General features: G+C 59.7%; 1 protein-coding gene across 9 annotated transcripts; it reads left to right on the top strand.

Moving 5' to 3' along the window:
- Window positions 1-1,451: 1,451 nt before the first annotated feature.
- On the top strand, window positions 1,452-18,257 carry GGT5 (gamma-glutamyltransferase 5). Of its 9 annotated transcripts, XM_032654397.1 has the most exons (14): window positions 1,453-3,207; window positions 10,343-10,473; window positions 10,777-10,872; window positions 11,372-11,567; window positions 12,156-12,313; window positions 12,831-12,977; window positions 13,832-13,968; window positions 14,234-14,490; window positions 14,886-14,992; window positions 15,133-15,251; window positions 15,386-15,496; window positions 16,442-16,520; window positions 16,653-16,754; window positions 17,746-17,881. In XM_032654397.1, exons 1-13 carry the CDS (start codon window positions 3,035-3,037, stop codon window positions 16,721-16,723), a joined length of 1,782 nt encoding a protein of 593 aa, XP_032510288.1. In that variant the 5' UTR covers window positions 1,453-3,034; the 3' UTR covers window positions 16,724-16,754; window positions 17,746-17,881. The 9 variants fall into 9 exon arrangements, with proteins under 9 accessions (XP_032510284.1, XP_032510288.1, XP_032510287.1 ...); XM_032654393.1 differs by lacking the exon at window positions 16,653-16,754 and having other exon boundaries at window positions 1,452-3,207; window positions 17,746-18,257; XM_032654396.1 differs by having other exon boundaries at window positions 16,653-17,888.
- Window positions 18,258-18,298: the final 41 nt, after the last annotated feature.

Raw genomic sequence — 18,298 nt, 5'->3', positions numbered from 1 at the left:
GGGGCCACCCGGCAGGGAAGGATGGAGAAGGGATTCAGAGGTCTGGGCAGCTCAGGCACTGGAGCCAGCCTCAGCACTCTCACTGGAACGGGGCGGGGGTTGGGGGTGCAGGGCTGGGGTGGGGGCCCGGGGTGGGGGCCCAGGGTGGGCCATGCCAAGCACTGTTCTTCCTCACCCTGAGCCCCACGACGAGAGCCAGGCCACTTCTTCCCTGGGCTGGGCAGCAGCACTTCCCAGTGTGAGCCACCAGGGGGCGCATGGCCCTGGCGTTTCCTCCTGGGAGCCCTGGTACCTCTTCAGCCGGGCGGGTGTCCAGCCTCACCATAACCAGCACACACTGAGGTGAAGCTGAGGTCTGGGTGGGGGTGGGATTGGGCAAGAGGCTGGAGCAAAACATGTTGGTCAGGGCCAGGCCCAGGGGGCTTTCCAAGCAGAAACCCAGAGTGAAACCCAAGCTGTGATCCGTTCCAGAAGGAGGCCCGGTTCTCAGGGATCCATGAACTGGAAGAGGTCGCCAAATCCCCAGGGGTCAGGGCTTGGGCCAGCACCCCAGGGAGGGTGGCTCTGGGTGGGGGAGAACCACAAGACGCAGCACCCAGCCTCCCCCACCGGGGCCAGCCCCTCCCTCCCTCAGGGCCTCCTAACTCATCCTTTATACACAGTTGTAACGCCCGAGGTGAGGTGCTGGGAAAGACCTGGGGAGGCGGGCAGGGGTGAGGGCGTCCCAGCACGACAGCAAGACATCCCGCTGCCTAGTGAGCACCAGTGGGGGCCGCTGAGGGCAGGGGCACAGGGCTAGGAGAGCCCGGGTTTGGGCTCTCCTTCATGAGGCAGAAACTCCTGATGCTTCCAAAGTGCCCACAGGGAGACAGGATGTTGGTCTGCAGAGTGCCCCCATGGCTGAGCCTTGAGCCCTGGACGGTGGCGCCTTTGGGGTCCCTGGGGCATGGGGGGACAAGATGGAGGCTGAGCTGGTGGGGTGGGCAGGTCTCTCCTCAGCCCTCATTTTAGCCCCAGAGGAAAGGGGAGAAGACTGAGGCCTGAGGGGCGGGCCTTGCTCCAGCGGAGGTGGGGGCTGGCCTGGAACTCCCTGGGCCCCAGCACGTGGACAGGGCGCACCCCAGTTCCCCAGCCGTTATGGGGTTCAGCTCCCCCCTGGGGCCTGGAGACTTGGCTTCCCCTCTCTTTCCCGCCCCTCATCTCCTGGACACGGATGTCCAGGGCCCTTCCTGGCTGTGCCTCCCTGATCGTACTTCTGGCCAGCCCAGCACAATGCCTGTTCCTTCCCTGGGCCTTCGCTCTAGCAGTCCCTGCATCCTGGCCTCTGCCTGACCAGGAAGGCTGGGGAGAGGGGGCGTTGTTCTACCCTGACCCCGCCGACCTCTCTGTCCTTGCTTCCTCTGCCTCCCGGGCTGGCCCTGGCCCAGGAATGCACTCTGGTTCCTGGTTGAGCAATGTCACTGTGGTTTGGGGGTCCGGTGGGGGTGGTGGGAGGTGACCGCAGCCCTCCCCAACCCCCAAGGGTGCCCCAGTAGCCCCTCCAGCTCAGGCTGGCAGGGGCTTCGGAAAGGGGGGCCTGGCAGGCTCTGTGGCTGTGTGGGCACGTTCCTCAGTTTCTCTGCTGTGCCAGAAGGGGTAAAGAGACCTGGGGAGGGCAAAGCTCAGCTGGAAAGGAAGCTGGGAGAATGTGGGGGCTCTGGGGGTGGGAGTCCAGTCCCTGCACCCTGGGCCTTGCTGAGTCTCGTCAAAGGGGGCACCTCGGGGAGCCCCCACTCTCCCAGCCACCTCCCAGCTGGGCACCCTGAGGCTTGGGCAGGGCAGGGTGCAGGCCGGTGCCCCCAGGAGAGGAGGTGCTGTCAGCTCAGGAAGAGGGAAGCAGCCATTTCACCAGGGATGGACAGAGATGCAGGTGGAAGGGAAGCCCGCTCCCTGAGGCCCGGTGGCATTTCTGGGACAGCAGGCCCCAGGGGTGGACAGTCCGGTGTGCACTGTGATACCCAAGGGCTGGACGCAGGCCCTGTCTTCATTCCCCACACAGAAGTCTTGTCCTGGGCACTTGGTGTTCCAGTCGCCTCCCCTGAGCAGACAGGGAAGCCAAGTCCCCTCTTGGTCACCACTGGCCACCCCCCTGCCCTGGCTTCAGCTGAGCTGGGACTTGAACTCGGGTCCTGATTGACATTGCCTTGGGTCCCCCTGTGTCTGCCTCTGGTCCCCTTTAGCCCCAGTGTCCTCTGGCTCTGAGGATGCTGCGGTGAGCTGCGGCTGGGCGGGGCCCCATGAAGAGGAGGTGAGTTGGGGTTCTGCCCTGGCCCCCTGCCCCACTGAGCCTGATCCAGGGGAGGGTCATGGGCAGGCCTGCACTCTGCTGTCCTGGCTTTGCTGGGAACCGGGGAGCAGCCATGGGGTCCTGGGAGCCCTGCACCCCAGCTTCCCCCGGGAAGCCAAGCAGGCACCAAGTCCTCACACACACAGGACGGGACAGGGTAGCCCTGGGCATTGGCAGCCGGTGGGAGGGGTGATTGTACCAAGGCTTTCAGGGGACAAGCGGTGGGGACAGCAGCGAGGGAGTTAACGACAGCCGCTGACTCCTCTCTGGCAGGAAAAAGTCCCCATAGACGCCCTGCTGCCTGGCGTCTTGCCAGGGCCAAGACAGGGGCTGAAAACTGGAAGTCCAGGAGGGTGGCCAGCTCTGCCTCTGAGGTGGGCACTGGAGGAAGGCAGCAGCCCCGCTGCCAGCCGCCCGTCCACATTCCCACCTGTCCGCCTGGCTGCCTGCTGTTCGCCTGGAAACCTGTCTATCTATCTGTAATCCTGACTCTGTCCACTTGTCCATCTGACCGTCCTTCTCTGTCCGGCCATCTGGCTGTCAATCCATTTGTTTGTCTCTGGCTCTGGTCTATTTGTCCATCTGTCCCATCATCTGTGAGTCCATCTGCTCATCTTGTTGTCCATTCATCCACCTGTCTCTCTGTATCTCTCCGCCCACTGGTGTGTGTGCCCACTTACCTCCTCTCTCCCCCTGGGCCACAGAGCCATGGCCCAGGGCCACGGGGCCATGGTCAGCATGGTCCTGCTGGGGCTGGGGCTGGCACTGGCCATCACTGTGCCTATCGTGGTCGTCTCTTGGCACCGTGTCCACTGTGGCCCCCAGGCCTTTGCCCATGCTGCGGTTGCTGCGGACTCTAAGATCTGCTCGGACATTGGACGGTGAGTAGGAAGTGGGTGGGAACTGGGTGGCCCTTGGCGCTGACCCCTCCCGGAGACTTTGTGACCAGTGGCGAGAGTGTGGAGAAGGCACACGTGTGTGCATGTTGGCATGTGGGGGTCGTGTGGGTTTGGGCTCCAGTAAGGAAGCAGCCTCAGGGCCCTTGCACAGACCAGGTAGCAGGGGTGCACAGGGTAACAACAGTGTGGGCAGAGCAGAGGTGGTGTGTGAGGCTGATCCTAGCTCCAGGGCTTGGGAGGCCCAGCGAGGGCACTGCTGCAGTGTTGCTTGTCTGGTCCCGGCCCCTTCAGAGAAGCCCAGGTAGTTTTCCAAGGCTGGTGTCTTTCCCCAGGGACATGGGTGAGGGGGTTCAGGGGCTCCATGTGTGAGGACTGCCTGCCAGGACCAGGCTCCCCTCCTGGCCCTGGAAAACTGGCCTCTGATGGCATCATGTCCCCTGCGGCCTCCCCTCTGCGTGTCAAGGCTTGGAGCCAGGCCAGTGGCAGGCAGAGTGACTGATGTTCGGTGGGCCGGGGCAGGGGGGCTGTGGAGAGGGGCCCCAACTGATGTTTCCCAACGCTCTTCCAGGAAGCCCAGCCCACAGGAGGCTTCCGCTGCCTGCCAGGACAGGATGCCCCTCCTGGCCCCTGCCCCACTCTGGGCTTGTGGGAGCCTGGGCTAGCAGCCCCCTCCCTGCCGGCTCAGTCTGCTTCCCGGAATATCTGCCTCAAGGGCCATTGTCAGAATCAGAAGTGCTTTGTGAACCAAAGAGGACTGTCCTGGACCAAGGGGCAGTGTGCCTGAGTCCCACCCAGGGCACCACTGGGCAGATGGCATCCATGCCCCCTTCGTCCCGGGGTCACCCCTCTTCCGTGCTTTCTCCCTTGGTTTCATTCATTCCTTCCTCCCTTCATCTTCCATCTGTCTGTTCGTCTGTCCCTGCCCTGCCCCCTTCTGGCCTGGTCCTCAGGCTCTTCTCAGGGTGCTTTGTCCCCTCCCTCAGGGCTCCCTCTTGGATGACAGGGACAAGTTGGGGGCAGACTGCTTGGTCTTCCCAGAGGGCTCCCAGGGGCCGGGAGGGGAATGACGCCTCTCAGTGCTCTGAGAACTGCAGAGGCGCTTCGCCCCCTGAGCCCGTATTTGCAAGGATGCAAACAAGTCGGGGCTTCAGACCCAGAGACCACTGATGGGGACGCGGCCCCCAGGGGTGGGGGGCTGCTGCCACGGATCTGCGAGGGGGTTCCGGGCCTGCTGTGTCTCCCCACGTCTTTGTTGGGGGTTTTGGAGGGCTGGGGGTTGGGGTCTCTGCTCTGCAACCCTCGCTGGTGAGGTGAGCAGATGTGGTTCCCCCCAAGTGTTTCATGTCCTCGGCGTTCCACTTCCTGTTCTTGTTCTAGGAAACCATGGGTGGGAGAGAGCCTGGAGCTGCCACAGCTGCTGTGGGACAGAGGCTCACATGATCTGGCAGGGCTGGGGAGATCCTGCAAGGGCCTCCTAGACCCCACCTCCTTCCACCCTGTGAGCACTGGGTTCTCTCAGTGGGGCTGGGACTCCTGCAGCAGCCAGAGCCCCTGGGGGAGGATCCGGCTCCGAGCCTAGTGTACACGCGATAGAAGCACGGTGACAACGAGGTCCGTCCCATCCTGCGTGATGCCAGTGTGTTAGGCTCATGTTCAAGCTGGGAGTTCCAAGGCTCCACGTGAGTGCTTGCCTTCTAGCGAGACAAGGGTTAGTGGTGATTTTTAGGCTTTGTGATGTCTGTCTGCTGTGACCACTCGGAAACGCCACACAGGATCCTGAGCTGGGGGTTCACAGTTCCACTTGACTTAGAGGAAACTAGGCCTGCACAGAAGGGACCAGCTGGGTGTCACAGCATGAGCGGGCCCAGCTGGGACTGTCCTGCTCTGCTGCCCCTGCAGAGAGGGAATCTCTCCGGGGTTGTTGGAGGGTGGAGTCTTCCCAGGGTCCCCACCCTCCGCCCAGGATTCCAGCCTGCCCAGACCCTGGGCTCGGATCGTAAAGGCCAGAGCTTCAGTGGCCATGTGGGTAGTTGTAGAGGGAGCCGGCGGGGGGCCCAGGGTGCTTGTCCTGTGGGGCCCTGGAGTCAGGGGTGGGGAGGGGCTGGGCCCCGCAGGTTGGGTCTCGTCAGCTGCTTCAGACCCATTCAGGAGTCGGCCTGTGGGTCATGCCCTTGGTGCAGAGGAGAATGGGGACTCTGGACAAGCCTCGGTTTCCCCACCTGTGAAGTGGGGCTCGTGTTGGCACCTCTGTCACGGAGGTGTCCCTGGCCTGTTGTAACAGTGGCTTGGTCTGGATGTGGTCGGCATCCCAACAGGGGACCCTGCTGTGGGGAAGGCCCACGGGATTATGGTGTGATGTCACCCTTCCTCCCCTCCCAGCCCTTGTGACCCTAGTGGCTCTCTGGACTCCCGGTTGGCTCACCAGGAAATTACTGCACTTACAACCCTCTGGGGTTCAGGAGGAAACAGCCTGTATACCTGGGCATCATGCATACACATGTGTGAGCGTGCGTGTCCGAGTGTGTATGTGACAGCAGCCTTCCAGCTCCTTGGGGACAGGCAGGTGAGAGAAGTGTGACTGCTCTGCACCGCAGCTCTCTGCTGGCCACAACTGGCCCCTTCACAGCTGAGGAGACCCAGGCTCAAGGAGGGTGAGGCACATGCCTGGTGAGTAGGAACCCCAACCCAGGTGGCCCCGAGCGTGTACCATCCTGTTGACATGACCGTGTTCGTGGTACATGTTGGCGGGCATCGTGGATGCGTGAAGGTGTGTGATGCTTGGCTACCTGCAGCACCTGCCACCTGCCAGCCATTGTCCTGGAGTCATAGTGGTAGCCAGATGGTCGAGGCTCTTGCCTTCGCAGTGGGGGGAGATAGACAATAACTCCACACCTAATGCTGAGGGATTGGAAGTGGTTATTGGTCGTTGTGGGTATCCTCGTCTGTGAAATTTCTGTTAAAATCTTTTGCCCCTCTTTCTGTCAAATGTATATCAAATGCATTTTCTGCATTATCAAGACAATCAAATGACTTTTGTCCCTTTAAAAAAGTGCAGTGGGACTTCCCTGGCAGTCCAGTGGTTAAGGCTCCACACTTCCAATGCAGAGGGCGTGGGTTCGATCCCTGGTTGGGGAACTAAGATCTCACATGCCGCGGGTGTCACGGCCAAAAAAAAAAAAAAAAGCAATAAATGTTAAACTGCCTTTGCATTCCTGGAAGGAGCCCAGCTTGTTCATGATTTAATATCATTTTTATTTATCCCTAAGTTTGATTTGCTAATATTTTGTGTAGTATTTTTTTCTTCATATTCATGAGAGGTACTGGTCTGTAATTTTCCTTTCTTCTCATGTCCTTGTCAGGTGTTGGTGTCAAGGTTGCACTGGTCTCATAAAAAGAGCTAGGAAATGTCCTCTCCTTTTCCATAGTCTGCGAGAATAGGTTTTGTGTTGTTGTTTCTTGTTCTTAAGATTGGTGTTATTTCCTCCTTAAACGTTTGGAAGAATTTACTGGTTAATCTTCTGAGCCTGAGTTCTTTGTGTGCATGTGAAGGTTTTAAATAACAGATTCTGTTTCTTTAACAAGTATAAGACTTTCAAGTTTTTATTTTTTCTTGAGTCAGTTTTGGTAAGTTCTTTCCAAGGAATTTGTCCAGTTTGTGCAAGTTGTCATGTGTTGGCATGTAATTGTTTATAACGTCCTCTCATTATTATCCTCTTAATGTCCAGAGTCTGTAATGAGGCCCCTTTTTCTTTTTTTTTTTAGAAGATGTTGGGGGTAGTTTATTAATTAATTAATTTATTTTTGCTGCGTTGGGTCTTAGTTTCTGTGCGAGGGCTTTCTCTAGTTGTGGCAACCGGGGGCCACTCTTCATCGCGGTGCGCGGGCCTCTCACTATTGCGGCCTCTCGTTGCAGAGCACAGGCTCCAGACGCGCAGGCTCAGTAGTTGTGGCTCACGGGCCTAGTTGCTCCGCAGCATGTGGGATCCTCCCAGACCAGGGCTCAAACCCGCGTCCCCTGCATTGGCAGGCGGACTCTCAACCACTGCGCCACCAGGGAAGCCCCAGCTTAGTCCTTTTAAATTGAGCACTGTGAGCGTGTATAAAGATTGTTAAAACTGTTTAGAAATAATTTGAGGCCTATATGCACAGAAATCTCTGGTGTTCCTATACACCAACAATGAAAAATTAGGAAGAGAAATTAAGGAAACACTCCCATTTACCATTGCAAAAACATATAATACCCAGGAATAAACCTGCCTAAGGCGAAAGACTTGTACTCACGAAACTATAAAACACTGATGAAAGAAATCAAAGATGACATAAACAGATGGAGAAATATACCATGTTCTTGGATTGGAAGAATCAATATTGTGAAAATGACTATACTACCCAAAGCAATCTACAGATTCAATGCAATCCCTATCAAACTACCAATGGCATTCTTCACAGAATTAGAATAAAAAAATCTTACAATTCGTATGGAAACACAAAAGACCCCGAATAGCCAAAGCAATCTTGAGAAAGAAAAACGGATTTGGAGGAATCAGGCGTCCCGACTTCAAACCATACCACAAAGCTACAGTAATCAGGCCAGTATGGTACTGGCACAAAAACAGAAATATAGATCAGTGGTACAGTATAGAATGCCCGGAGATAAACCCACACACATATGGGCACCTAATTTATGACAAAGGAGGCAAGAACATACAATGGAGAAAAGACAGCTGCTTCAATAAGTGGTGCTGGGAAAACTGGACAACTACATGTAAAAGAATGAAATTAGAACACTACCTAACACCATACACAAAAATAAACTCCAAATGGATTAAAGACTTAAATGTAAGACCAGACACTATAAAACTCTTAGAGGAACGGGCTTCCCTGGTGGCTCAGTGGTCGAGAGTCCGCCTGCCGATGCAGGGGACACGGGTTCGTGCTCCGGTCCGGGAAGATCCCACGTGCCGCGGAGCGGCTGGGCTCATGAGCCACGGCTGCTGAGCCTGCACGTCCGGAGCCTGTGCTCCGCAACGGGGGGCGGGGTGGGGGCCACAACAGTGAGAGGCCCGCGTACCACACACACACACACACACAAAAAAAAAAACTTAGAGGAAAACACAGGAAAAACACTCTTTGACATAAACCACAGCAAGATCCTCTTCTGAGGATGTCAGAAGCCCTGCTCGGCCGTTCAGCCTCCTCTTCCAGGACTGGCAGTCGTCTGGAGGGGAAAAGCGGCTCCAAAAGCCAGGCTCCTCCCACTCGGAGGCCTGTATTTCTCTCCTGCTTCTGACGCCTTTGAGCAGATGTTTTCTATTTGTCTGGCTTCTCTAGTTGTCTGTGGAAGTTTGGTCTGAATTGTTTGGTCTTTCATTACTAGGATGTCTGCTTTACATGTTAACAGATTATTTTTTTAAAAACCTATGGGAGCAAGGCAGATGCAGGGGACCAGATAGGAGACTGTTACCGTAACCCAGGTGAGAGATGCTGGTGGCTTAGACCAGGGTGGTGGCGTGGTGGAGGAGGTGATGAGAAAGGATTGGAATCTAGGTGTATTTTGGAGGTATAACTAACAGGCAGGATTGGCCATTGGATATGGGGATGAAAGAAAGTGACCAGTCAAGGACGACCCTGAGGTTTATAGCCTGAGGGTGAATGGTTGTGTCCTTTTCTAGGATCGTGATGACTAACAAAGGAGCAGTTTGGGGGGCAGAGGTGGGAGGGAAGGAAAAAGTGCAGTTTAGGTCATGTCAAGAGTGAAATACCTCTTAGATGCCTAGGGGAGGTAGCCTGTGGATGGCTGGGGATAAGTGCCTGGAGTTTAGGGGAGATCAAATTTGGGGGGTCATCAGCACAGAGGTTGCATTTTAAGCCCTGAGCCTGGATCAGCTCATCTGGGGGAGGACATAGATGTACCAGGACCGAGGACTGAGCCTGGGGCTTCTAACATCCTGAGGTTGGGGTGGTGGGAGGAAAACCGGAGTGTGGTAAGTGGGGGTCCTGAAAGCCTAGTGCGGAGAGCACTTCCGAGGTCAAGTGAGATGCGGCCTTTGTGATGGGAATTTAAATTAGTTTTTTCCAGTTTGTCTTTTTTCCTTTGTTTATGGTGTTTTATTCTAATTAAAATGTGTGTTTCTCTGTGCCTGGATGTAGATTCTTAGTTCTTTCATACTTCTGTCTTTGTGCCCTCTTTCCCATTCCAAGATTACCTGTGTCCATGTGGCCCCCATGTGTGCCCACGTGTGGGCCCGGAGCAGGGATATGTGGCTCCGGGGAGGGGTGAGCCCAGCATGGAGTCGTCGGATCAGTGTGTCTGAGCTGAGAAGGTGCTGGGGTCAGCGGTGGGGGAAGGGGACCCAGGCCCAGCCCCTCTTTGGGCCTTGGTTTCGCATCTGTGACCTTGAGGTGCTGGGGAGGATTCCTGGCTGTGAGGGAAGAGGCAGCCCCCAGTGAGTTGTGCAAGGCTGTGCCCCAGGGAGACGGGCATTTCCTCGGCACAGGCCAGTCTGACCAGCACCTAGGAGCTGAAGGGTTCACCCCTCGCTGCCCGTGGACAGATGGGGAGACTGAGGCCTGAGAGCATTCCCACAGACCGTGGGGCCCTGGGAGGGGCTGTGGAACCCATCAGCCCAAGCCCTAAGCCCTGATGGCAGGGCAGGATCCCGGGGTGACTTGAAAAAATCCAGTCTTGAAGGGGTTGGGCCAGTGTGTCCCCAGTGAGATGAGGAGTGGCATCTGCCAGGCTAGGCTCCCGGCGCTGCCGGGAGGAACGGAGAGGCTGGCCCGGGCCTGGTTCTGCCTGTTGTAAATGAGCCACTGCTGCTGGGAGGACCTAGGGAATAACGGCAGCTGGAGCACTTTGTAAACTGAGAAGAACCTTATATACAGCCAGGGGCAGTGTAAATGGCATCACAATTTGCAATCTGTAGAGTGCTGTACACCTGTGAGTGGCTGGACTTGAGGGGGCAGCCCAGTGTGGTCTCAAAAGTAACCTGCGGTTTGGTGGCAGCAAGCAGACCACCCACCTGTCCCCATTCCCCAGTGAATGCTAGCAGAGCAGCCCAGGGCAGGAGGCCAGGGCAGGGGAGCCAGGCCACTTACTCTGTGCCATGTTCCCTAGAGCCATCCTCCAGCAGCACGGCTCACCCGTGGATGCCACCATCGCGGCTCTGGTCTGCACTGGGGTTGTCAACCCCCAGAGCATGGGCCTGGGTGGAGGGGTCATCTTCACTATCTACAATGCGTCCACAGGTGAGTCCATACGGGACCCCCGTGGGGAGGATGGGCTCGTCCACAGGTGCTAGCAGTGAGGTCCTTTTTAGACCACCTGAGTGTGTGGCCGACCTGCCCTGTCTACCCACGCCCCTTCCTGGGTCTCTTGGTGCCCCCCAACCTCTGCAAAGCCTAAACCAGCGCAGAGGCCAGTTCATGGTAGAGAGAGAAACTGAGGTCGAGAGCAGGGCCAGGGCTGTCTGAGGGGGACTGTTGGTGTGCAGTGAGGCCTGGCAGCCACCGGGGTGCCCCTGACACCCCACACGCCCTGCCCAACTCCAGGGAAGGTGGAGGTCATCAACGCCAGGGAGACGGTACCCGCCAGCCATGTCCCAGGTCTGCTGGACCAGTGCAAGCAGGCCCAGCCTCTGGGCACAGGTGAGGCCCTAGAGGGGCCACCCGCTCCCACCCCACCAGACCACTGGGGCTGACCAGAACCCCCTACCCTGAAGGGGCAGCGCCCCTGATGGACAGCTGAACCACCCTGACACTGAGGGGTGGCAGCTGGGGATGGGGAGCCCCTGCGGAGGTTTTCCCGGGGGAGGGCTCTCTGAGTTGGGAGGGACGATCCAAGCAGAGGGACCACCTCAGCCGAAGGCCCGGAGGGTTCAGTGGAGACAGGTTGCGGGGCTGGGGGTGGGGGTGGGGATGGGGCCAGTTTTTCTGGGCCCACAGGCCTGGCCATGGACTTTGTGCAGAGGGAAATGGGGAGGTACAGGAGTGTGAGGGGGAGGGCCGTGCTCCCAGGTGGGCTCCAGAAGTCTCGCTCTGGCTGCCACGGCTGGGGGGCCAGGCAGCCAAGAGTGGAGTGACAGAGGGCCCCCGGGGGCCAAGGGGGGCGGCCCAGGGGCAGGGGCATGACACCCATGCCGTGCAGGTGCCCAGTGGATCGGGGTGCCTGGGGAGCTCCGTGGCTACGCTGAGGCCCACCACCGCCACGGCCACCTGCCCTGGGCGCAGCTCTTCAGGCCCACCATCGCGCTGCTCCGGGGGGATCTCCGCGTGCCCCGCATCCTCAGCCGCTTCCTGCATAGCAGCTACCTGCGCCCTTCCCTGCACGCATCGTCCCTGAGGTGAGCTCCGATGGGGGCCCAGGGCCCCTCCTCAGCCCAGCCCCTACTCAGCTCCTCCTCCAGCCAGTGGATCAACCTTCTGGGGGCCGGGGCCCTGGCTGGCCAATATGTCACTGAGCTATGTCACAGCTCAGAGACCTCCGGTTCCACGTGGCAGAACCTCATCAGAGGGCTCAGGCCAGAGACAGTTTATGCCAAAGTGATGGGGCTCCCAGGGTGCAGATTTGGGCCCTGCCCTCCCCCCCCAACCCACTCTCTCTGGGCTGGCAGGAGGGCTTTGGCCATCCCACTCGCCCACCCGGGCAGCCCACTGACCAGGAGGAATGCCAGGTGTCAAGCCCTGGGTGGACACTGGCTTGGCGGGGGGGGGGGGGGGGGGTCGGGGGGTCGGGAGGCATGTCCTCCCTGGGCCTGGGTGATGAGAGACATGAGGGGTGTCAGCCCCACCCAATCCTGGAGCATCTGCCCCCATGTCCACCACAGCCCCTCAGGACTCCGGACCAGGACTCCCTCCCTGTAGGGTCCCTCCAGAAGTGTGGCTGCCCTCCAGGACCTGGCCTCACCCTGAGGCTGCCCCCCACCCCCCAGGCAGCTCTTCTTCAATGGGACAGAACCCCTGAGTCCTCATGACCCACTCCCGTGGCCCGCGCTGGCCGCCACCCTGGAGACCGTGGCTGCGGAAGGCGCAGAGGCCCTCTACACAGGGAGGCTGGGCCAAATGTTGCTGGAGGACGTTGCCAAGGAAGGTCAGCACGTGAGGCCCCACAGCCCCGTTCCGCCAGAGAAAGAGGGGTCTGGGCGCCAGGGCTGAGGGTGGGTCCGGCCCTCCCCTCCCCTCGCCCTGAGAGGGGCCAGCTGCTCCCAGGGCTTGCAGAGGTCATTGCCCAAGTCATGCCCACTGCTGGTCTCAGGGACCTTGCAGTCAAAGCCCCCGAGGAGCAGGACCCTGAGGGTTAGGGCCACGAGACGGGAGCTATCGGTGGCTGCAGGGGTGCTCCTGGGCCTGGAGTTGGCCACCCTGAGTCTCTCAGAGGCCAGCTTGCCTCCCCCACCTTCTCCCACTCTCCCCTCCAACCTGCCCGTCCCTGGCCTCTGTCCACCCATCCCCCAGCCCTGAGGCCACTGCCCACAGGCCCAGCACCACCCCTCTGAGCCTAGAAGACTAGGGAACGAGGGGGCCCCCACTGTGTAAACCAAGGTCCCTGGCTGACACTCTGCACCTCGTTTCCCCATCTGTACATGGAGTCCTCTGTCTCACCCCAGGGAGCCGGCTGACCCCGCAGGACCTGGCATCATTCCGGCCTGAGGTGGTGGATGCCCTGGAGGTGCCCCTGGGGGACTACACCCTGTACTCACCGCCACCGCCTGCAGGGGGCGCGATTCTCAGCTTTGTCCTCAACGTGCTCAAAGGTGAGGCCCCCAGGAGCCAGGGGGTCCGGCGCCCGTGAACTGAATTCCAGGCCCAGCCAGGCTCTGGGTAGCCACTGCCTCCTCCAGCTCAGCCCCCTCCTCAGATGCTGAAGATGGGGCTGAGGAGTGGGCCAGGACGGTGTGTTCTAGAGCTGGCCTCCGGTGTGGCCCACGCCTGGGCTCTGCTGAAGAGTCTGCCGTCATCTACCCACTAAGTGCCCCCAGGTGACCCTGGCGCAGGGCACAGGTGCAGTGGCTCTGCAGGTGGTGAGCTGCCGGTCCAGTGTGTGCAGCTAGGGCTGAGGCCCAGCCTACTGCAGCCTGCAAGGGCGTTGTGGGGTGCGGGAGGCACCCTGGCAGCGTCCAGAGATGGGGCTGCCTGATGCAGCCTGGGGCTGCCGTAACAAAGTATCACAAATTACCAAAACCTGGTGGCTCAGACAACAGAAATTTATTCTCTCATAGTTCTGGAGCCCAGAAGTTCAAAATCAGGGTGCCTGCAGGGCCACATTCCTTCCGGGGGGCCCTGGGGGAGAATCTGTTCTTTGCCTCTTCCAGCTTCTGGCGTCTGCCAGCAATCCTAGGCTTGTGGCTGCATCCCTGCAATTTCAGCCTCCCTCTTCTCTGTGTCTGTTTTATAAGGATATATGTGATTACATTTAGCACCCACCCGGATAATCCAGGATAATCCGCTCCTCTCAAGATCCTTAATTTAATCACACATTTGCCATACAAGGTAATATTCACTCTTTTTCCATATAAGGTATTTACAGGTTCTGAGAATTAGGACATGGACAAACCTTTCTCAACCCACTACACAGGATGACCCCCACCTGCGCCCACCCCCTCCCCAGGGTTCAACTTTTCCGCGGAGTCAGTGGCCAGGCCCGAGGGGAGGGTGAACTTGTACCATCACCTCGTGGAGACGCTGAAGTTTGCTAGGGGGCAGAGGTGGCGGCTGTGGGACCCTCGAAGCCACCCGGAGGTCCAGGTGAGGTGCCCTGAGCTGGTGGAGAGCCCCCTTCCCTGCCCCAGGGCTCAGCATGAAGGGTGGGTCAGGCCAACGGGTGCTCCATCCACAGACCCTGAGAGCCTGGCGGGTGAGGCTGGCGGGATGTGTACATGGTTGGTTCTAGAACCGGATGGCCTGGCAGTGGGCCAGAGCAGGGAGGGTACAGCAGTCTGGGGACTGAAGGGAGCCCTGGAGGAGCAGGTACGGGAGGGCAGTGGTGGCGCTGCATCTCTGACACCCTTAGGGGACCTTCTGCTCTGTGACTCCACCTGGCCTCTCACTGACCCGGTCACCTGTCTGCCCACCCCAGAACGCCTCCCAGGACCTGCTGGGGGAGGCTCTGGCCCAGCACGTCCACCAGCAGATCGACACCCGGGGTGACCACCAGCTCAGCCACTACAGCCTGGCCGAGACCTGGAGCCATAGGATGGGCACGGCCCACGTGTCCGTGCTGGGGGAGGATGGCAGTGCTGTGTCTGCCACCAGCACCATCAATACGCCGTACGTGGGGCCGAGGGCAGGCGGGCAGGCCCCACTCCACTCCCTAGACCTCAGCCCTCCACCCCCAGCCTGGCCTCCCAGCACCTCCCTGGCTGTGTCCATCGAGCGGTACCTTGTTTTCCCCTCTCCTGTGTCAAAAGGGTCCTACACCCTGACACCTCTGGCCGAAAAGGCTGCTGATGGGGTGGCCCTGGGCCAGGATGAGGACGGGCCTTACAACCAGGAGGATGCCGTGGTGGGGGACAAGGTGGATCTTTGGGGGCAGGGCCAGGGAGGGAAGAGCAGTTCCAGGATGCTGGAGGACAGCTGCTAAAACGAGGAGCTTCTGGAGCGCTGGGGTGCAGCCCATGTGTGTCGGGAGCTCACGGCCTGCGCCCAGCTCTGCCTGTCCACAGCTTTGGAGCCATGGTGTACTCACCGCGCACGGGCATCCTCCTCAACAACGAGCTCCTGGACCTGTGCTGGAGGCACCGGCGGGGCTCCGGAGTCACCCCACCTCCCGGTGAGCACAATGCCCCCGGGCGAGAGGAGGGAAGGCAGGGAGGCCGGGCAGGCCCAGCACAGAGACAGGGATGGAGGGGGTGGCCCCGGGGGGGCGCTGCCTCGGAAGCGAGGCTGCACTGATACCCGTCCGGCCTCCAGTTCCAGGTGAGCGGCCCCCTTCATCCATGGTCCCCTCCATCTTGGTCAACGCAGCCCAGGGGTCGAAGCTGGTGATCGGCGGGGCTGGCGGGGAGCTCATCATCTCTGCTGTGGCCCAGGTGAGTCTGGGGGCTCCTGGATGGAACGTGCCCTTGCTGGGCGGCCCTGTTGTCCTCATGTCCTGGGAGGGGTTGGGGAGGGTGGCTGGTGCCCCTCCCTCCCTCCCTGCCTGCATCCTTCTCTCCCCAAACAGGCCATCATGAACAAGCTGTGGCTGGGCCTTGACCTGCAAGCTGCCATTGCAGCCCCCATCCTGCACGTGGACAGCAAGGGCCGGGTAGAGTACGAGCCCAACTTCAGCCAGGTGAGGCCGTGGGCCAAGAGACCGCTAGACAGACGCCTCGGCGCTTGCCTTCAGAGCCCCCGGTGGGGCCTCAGCTTTTGAGTGTGCCCGGTGCACTTTGGCTTTGGGGGCCACCAGGAGTTGAGACGCTCCATGGGGGAGGCAACAGGCAGCTGGTCTCCACGGCAGGGGACAGGGTGTTGTTCACACGACTCCCAGAACGAGCTCCCCTGCACCTTGGTCCCTGCTCTTTCTGGGCCATTCTATCCGGAAGCTACTTTCCCCGGCTGAGGCCTCTCAGACTCTCCCTCGTGGTGATCTGCTTCCTTGTGCGATCTGCAGCTTTTATCTGCGGGTCTAGTTCTAAAGGAGTCTATTATTCCTGGGAGTCTGCAGAGGGATTTCCCTCCATGGCATTGGGTTCTTGCTTCCCCACACAAGCAGGCCCAGGAGCTGAATTCTCTTGTGGGACTCCCAGCCCCTCCCCTCCTCCTGGGCAGATGGCTGGCCTCCTTGGAAGGTCTCTGGGCTGGCAGATGCCCTCACTAGGACCCACTTTAAAGGACTAGCAGCTTTTCAAGACTCCAAACTTCATGCCCAGGGTCCACTCAAGCAGCTGGGGTTCAAGGTCATCAAAGCTGCCTTTCCTGTTATGAGCTTCTCTGGTCTCAAAGCCACCTCCCAGGGCCCTTGGAATTTTGAGGACCACAGAGTGAGGGGCCTTGAGTCCAAGGGGGTGTGTAGTCCTGAGAACGTTGGTCTTTGGGCCTGGAGACTAAGGACCTCAGCCCGTCAGGCCCAGACTCTCAGAGTCCGAGGCCCTCCCTCCCAGCCTCCCTCCCTCCCTCCCTGTGCAAGGTCCTCCCCGTGGCAGGAGGACTTGATGCTCTCCCAGGACTCATCCTCTTAGGCCCTTCTCCTTGACCTTGACTGAAGGTCTTTACTCTGTGAACACCATTCTCCAAGGACCTCAACTCTGAGAATTTGGACCTGACAGCCTGGAATCCAGAGAACCCCGAGCCCACGGCCCTCAGCTCCCTGGAAGGTTAGAGTGTTGGCCACACAGGTCAGGACCTCCCGTGGAGAACATCTGAGGCACTGGGTGGAGACCTTGAGTCTCCAAGGGCCCTCAGAGCCAAGGCCCAGGCCTGAGGCCAGGAGGGTCCTTGTTCCTCAGGGCCTTGGAGTTTGGCCACTACGACGCTAAAGAATAGTCTCCGAGGACCACAGGTCCTGCTGTGGCTGTGAGGAGCTGGGCCTTCCAACCTAAGGACACTAGGTAATTAGCACGTCAGGCAGAGATACACCCAAGGCCATAGCGCCTGGAGACCTCGCCGTACCCGTGGCTCAGGTCCTGGAGGCCCTGGTCCTGGGGACTGCAGGGCACCTGGAACTGAAGGCCCTGGTGGGCGGGGGTCCGTGGCCTTAAGTGGGAATGTGGGGCCCGAGTAACACAGGTCTCCACGTGCCAGGATCTGTGTGAAGAGTCACAGACTGGCAAGTGTGGGGACCGGGCCCCGAGGCAAGGTACTCGGGCGCTCAGACACCAACACCTGGGCCCTGACGCCCTCCAGTTCCACACACTCACCGTCTCAGACCTGAGCCTTTACAGCCCGTGCTCGCAGCGCCTCACCCTTGGGGACCGCTGGTGCCTGTGGCCTGGGGTCCATGTCCTTGGACTCATGGGTGTTCAGAAGCCTCTAGCTGACTCCTCCACCAGCGGGGCGGGGCCCTGGAGAGTCTGGGATCCCCGTCTTCTCATGCTGGTGTTGAGATGGCAGGTCCTAAGCTGCCAACAATGCTGGCACCAGGGCCATTCCTCCTGTCCAGGGCAGGAGCCAGATGTTGAGTTGGGCCTTTCTTATGTATGGGTGACCTGGGACTCCAAAGGGTCCAAGCTCTGCCTTCTAGAAGACTTTGCTTTCGAGGTCCTCAAAACGTTGAAAGCCATCTTCTCCACAGAAGCCCTCGGACTCCTTGGTTGTCACGCTGAGGCCCCTGGTGTCCTTGATGCAGGACAGAAGTGAACCTGCATCTCAGCTTCCTTCTAGTCCAGGCGATGTCCTCCTATCATATCCCCTGGAGCCCAGGCTTCTCCTCTGGGGCCTTTGGAGTGGGAGGCCGTGGACTCCATGCCTGCAGACAAGGCTGCGTCCAGCGCCCCTCTGTCCTCTCCCAACCGCCCCTGCCAGTCCCGCCTCCTCGGCCAGGGTCCTCAGCTCCCTGCCCGGGTCCCAGCCCCTCCATGACCAGCCTTCTCTCCTCTCCAGGAGGTGAAGAAGGGGCTCCAGGACCGGGGCCAGAACCAGACCGAGAGGCCCGTTTTCCTGAACGTGGTCCAGGCCGTGTCCCAGGACGGGGCCTGCGTGCACGCCGCAGCGGACCCCAGGAAGGGTGGGGAGCCTTCAGGCTACTAAAGAGGCTGCTCCCTCCCCAGAGCTGGGATCCCACCCAGCTCACGTCCAGGCTAGCCTGTCCCGGCAGAATCTGGACCCCTTGGCTGGACGGTCAGCCTGGGGCTTCAAGAGGTGGGGACAGCCCAGCAGACGGATGGCTGTGGGGGCCGAGCCCTGCCCTCCCAGAGCCCCTGTGGCCCTGCCCTGACCCCTCCAACCTCCCCAGGCCTCTCACCCAGGACTGTGCCCCCGCTCCCCGAAGCCCCATTCCCCACCTGTGTATCTTGCAGTCCAAGATTAAAGAAAAGGCTGCACCACGCCTGATTCAGGGTCGAGGTGGGGAGGGGACCTTCAGAAAGCACGTGCAGTGAGCTGCAGCCCTCCACACACACCACCACGGAGCCAGGGAAACCAGACACGGGCTGGG

The sequence above is a fragment of the Phocoena sinus genome, chromosome 14, assembly GCF_008692025.1.
Source record: "Phocoena sinus isolate mPhoSin1 chromosome 14, mPhoSin1.pri, whole genome shotgun sequence".
Classification (NCBI taxonomy): domain Eukaryota; kingdom Metazoa; phylum Chordata; class Mammalia; order Artiodactyla; family Phocoenidae; genus Phocoena; species Phocoena sinus.
This window is presented reverse-complemented; position numbering and strand designations above follow the sequence as displayed.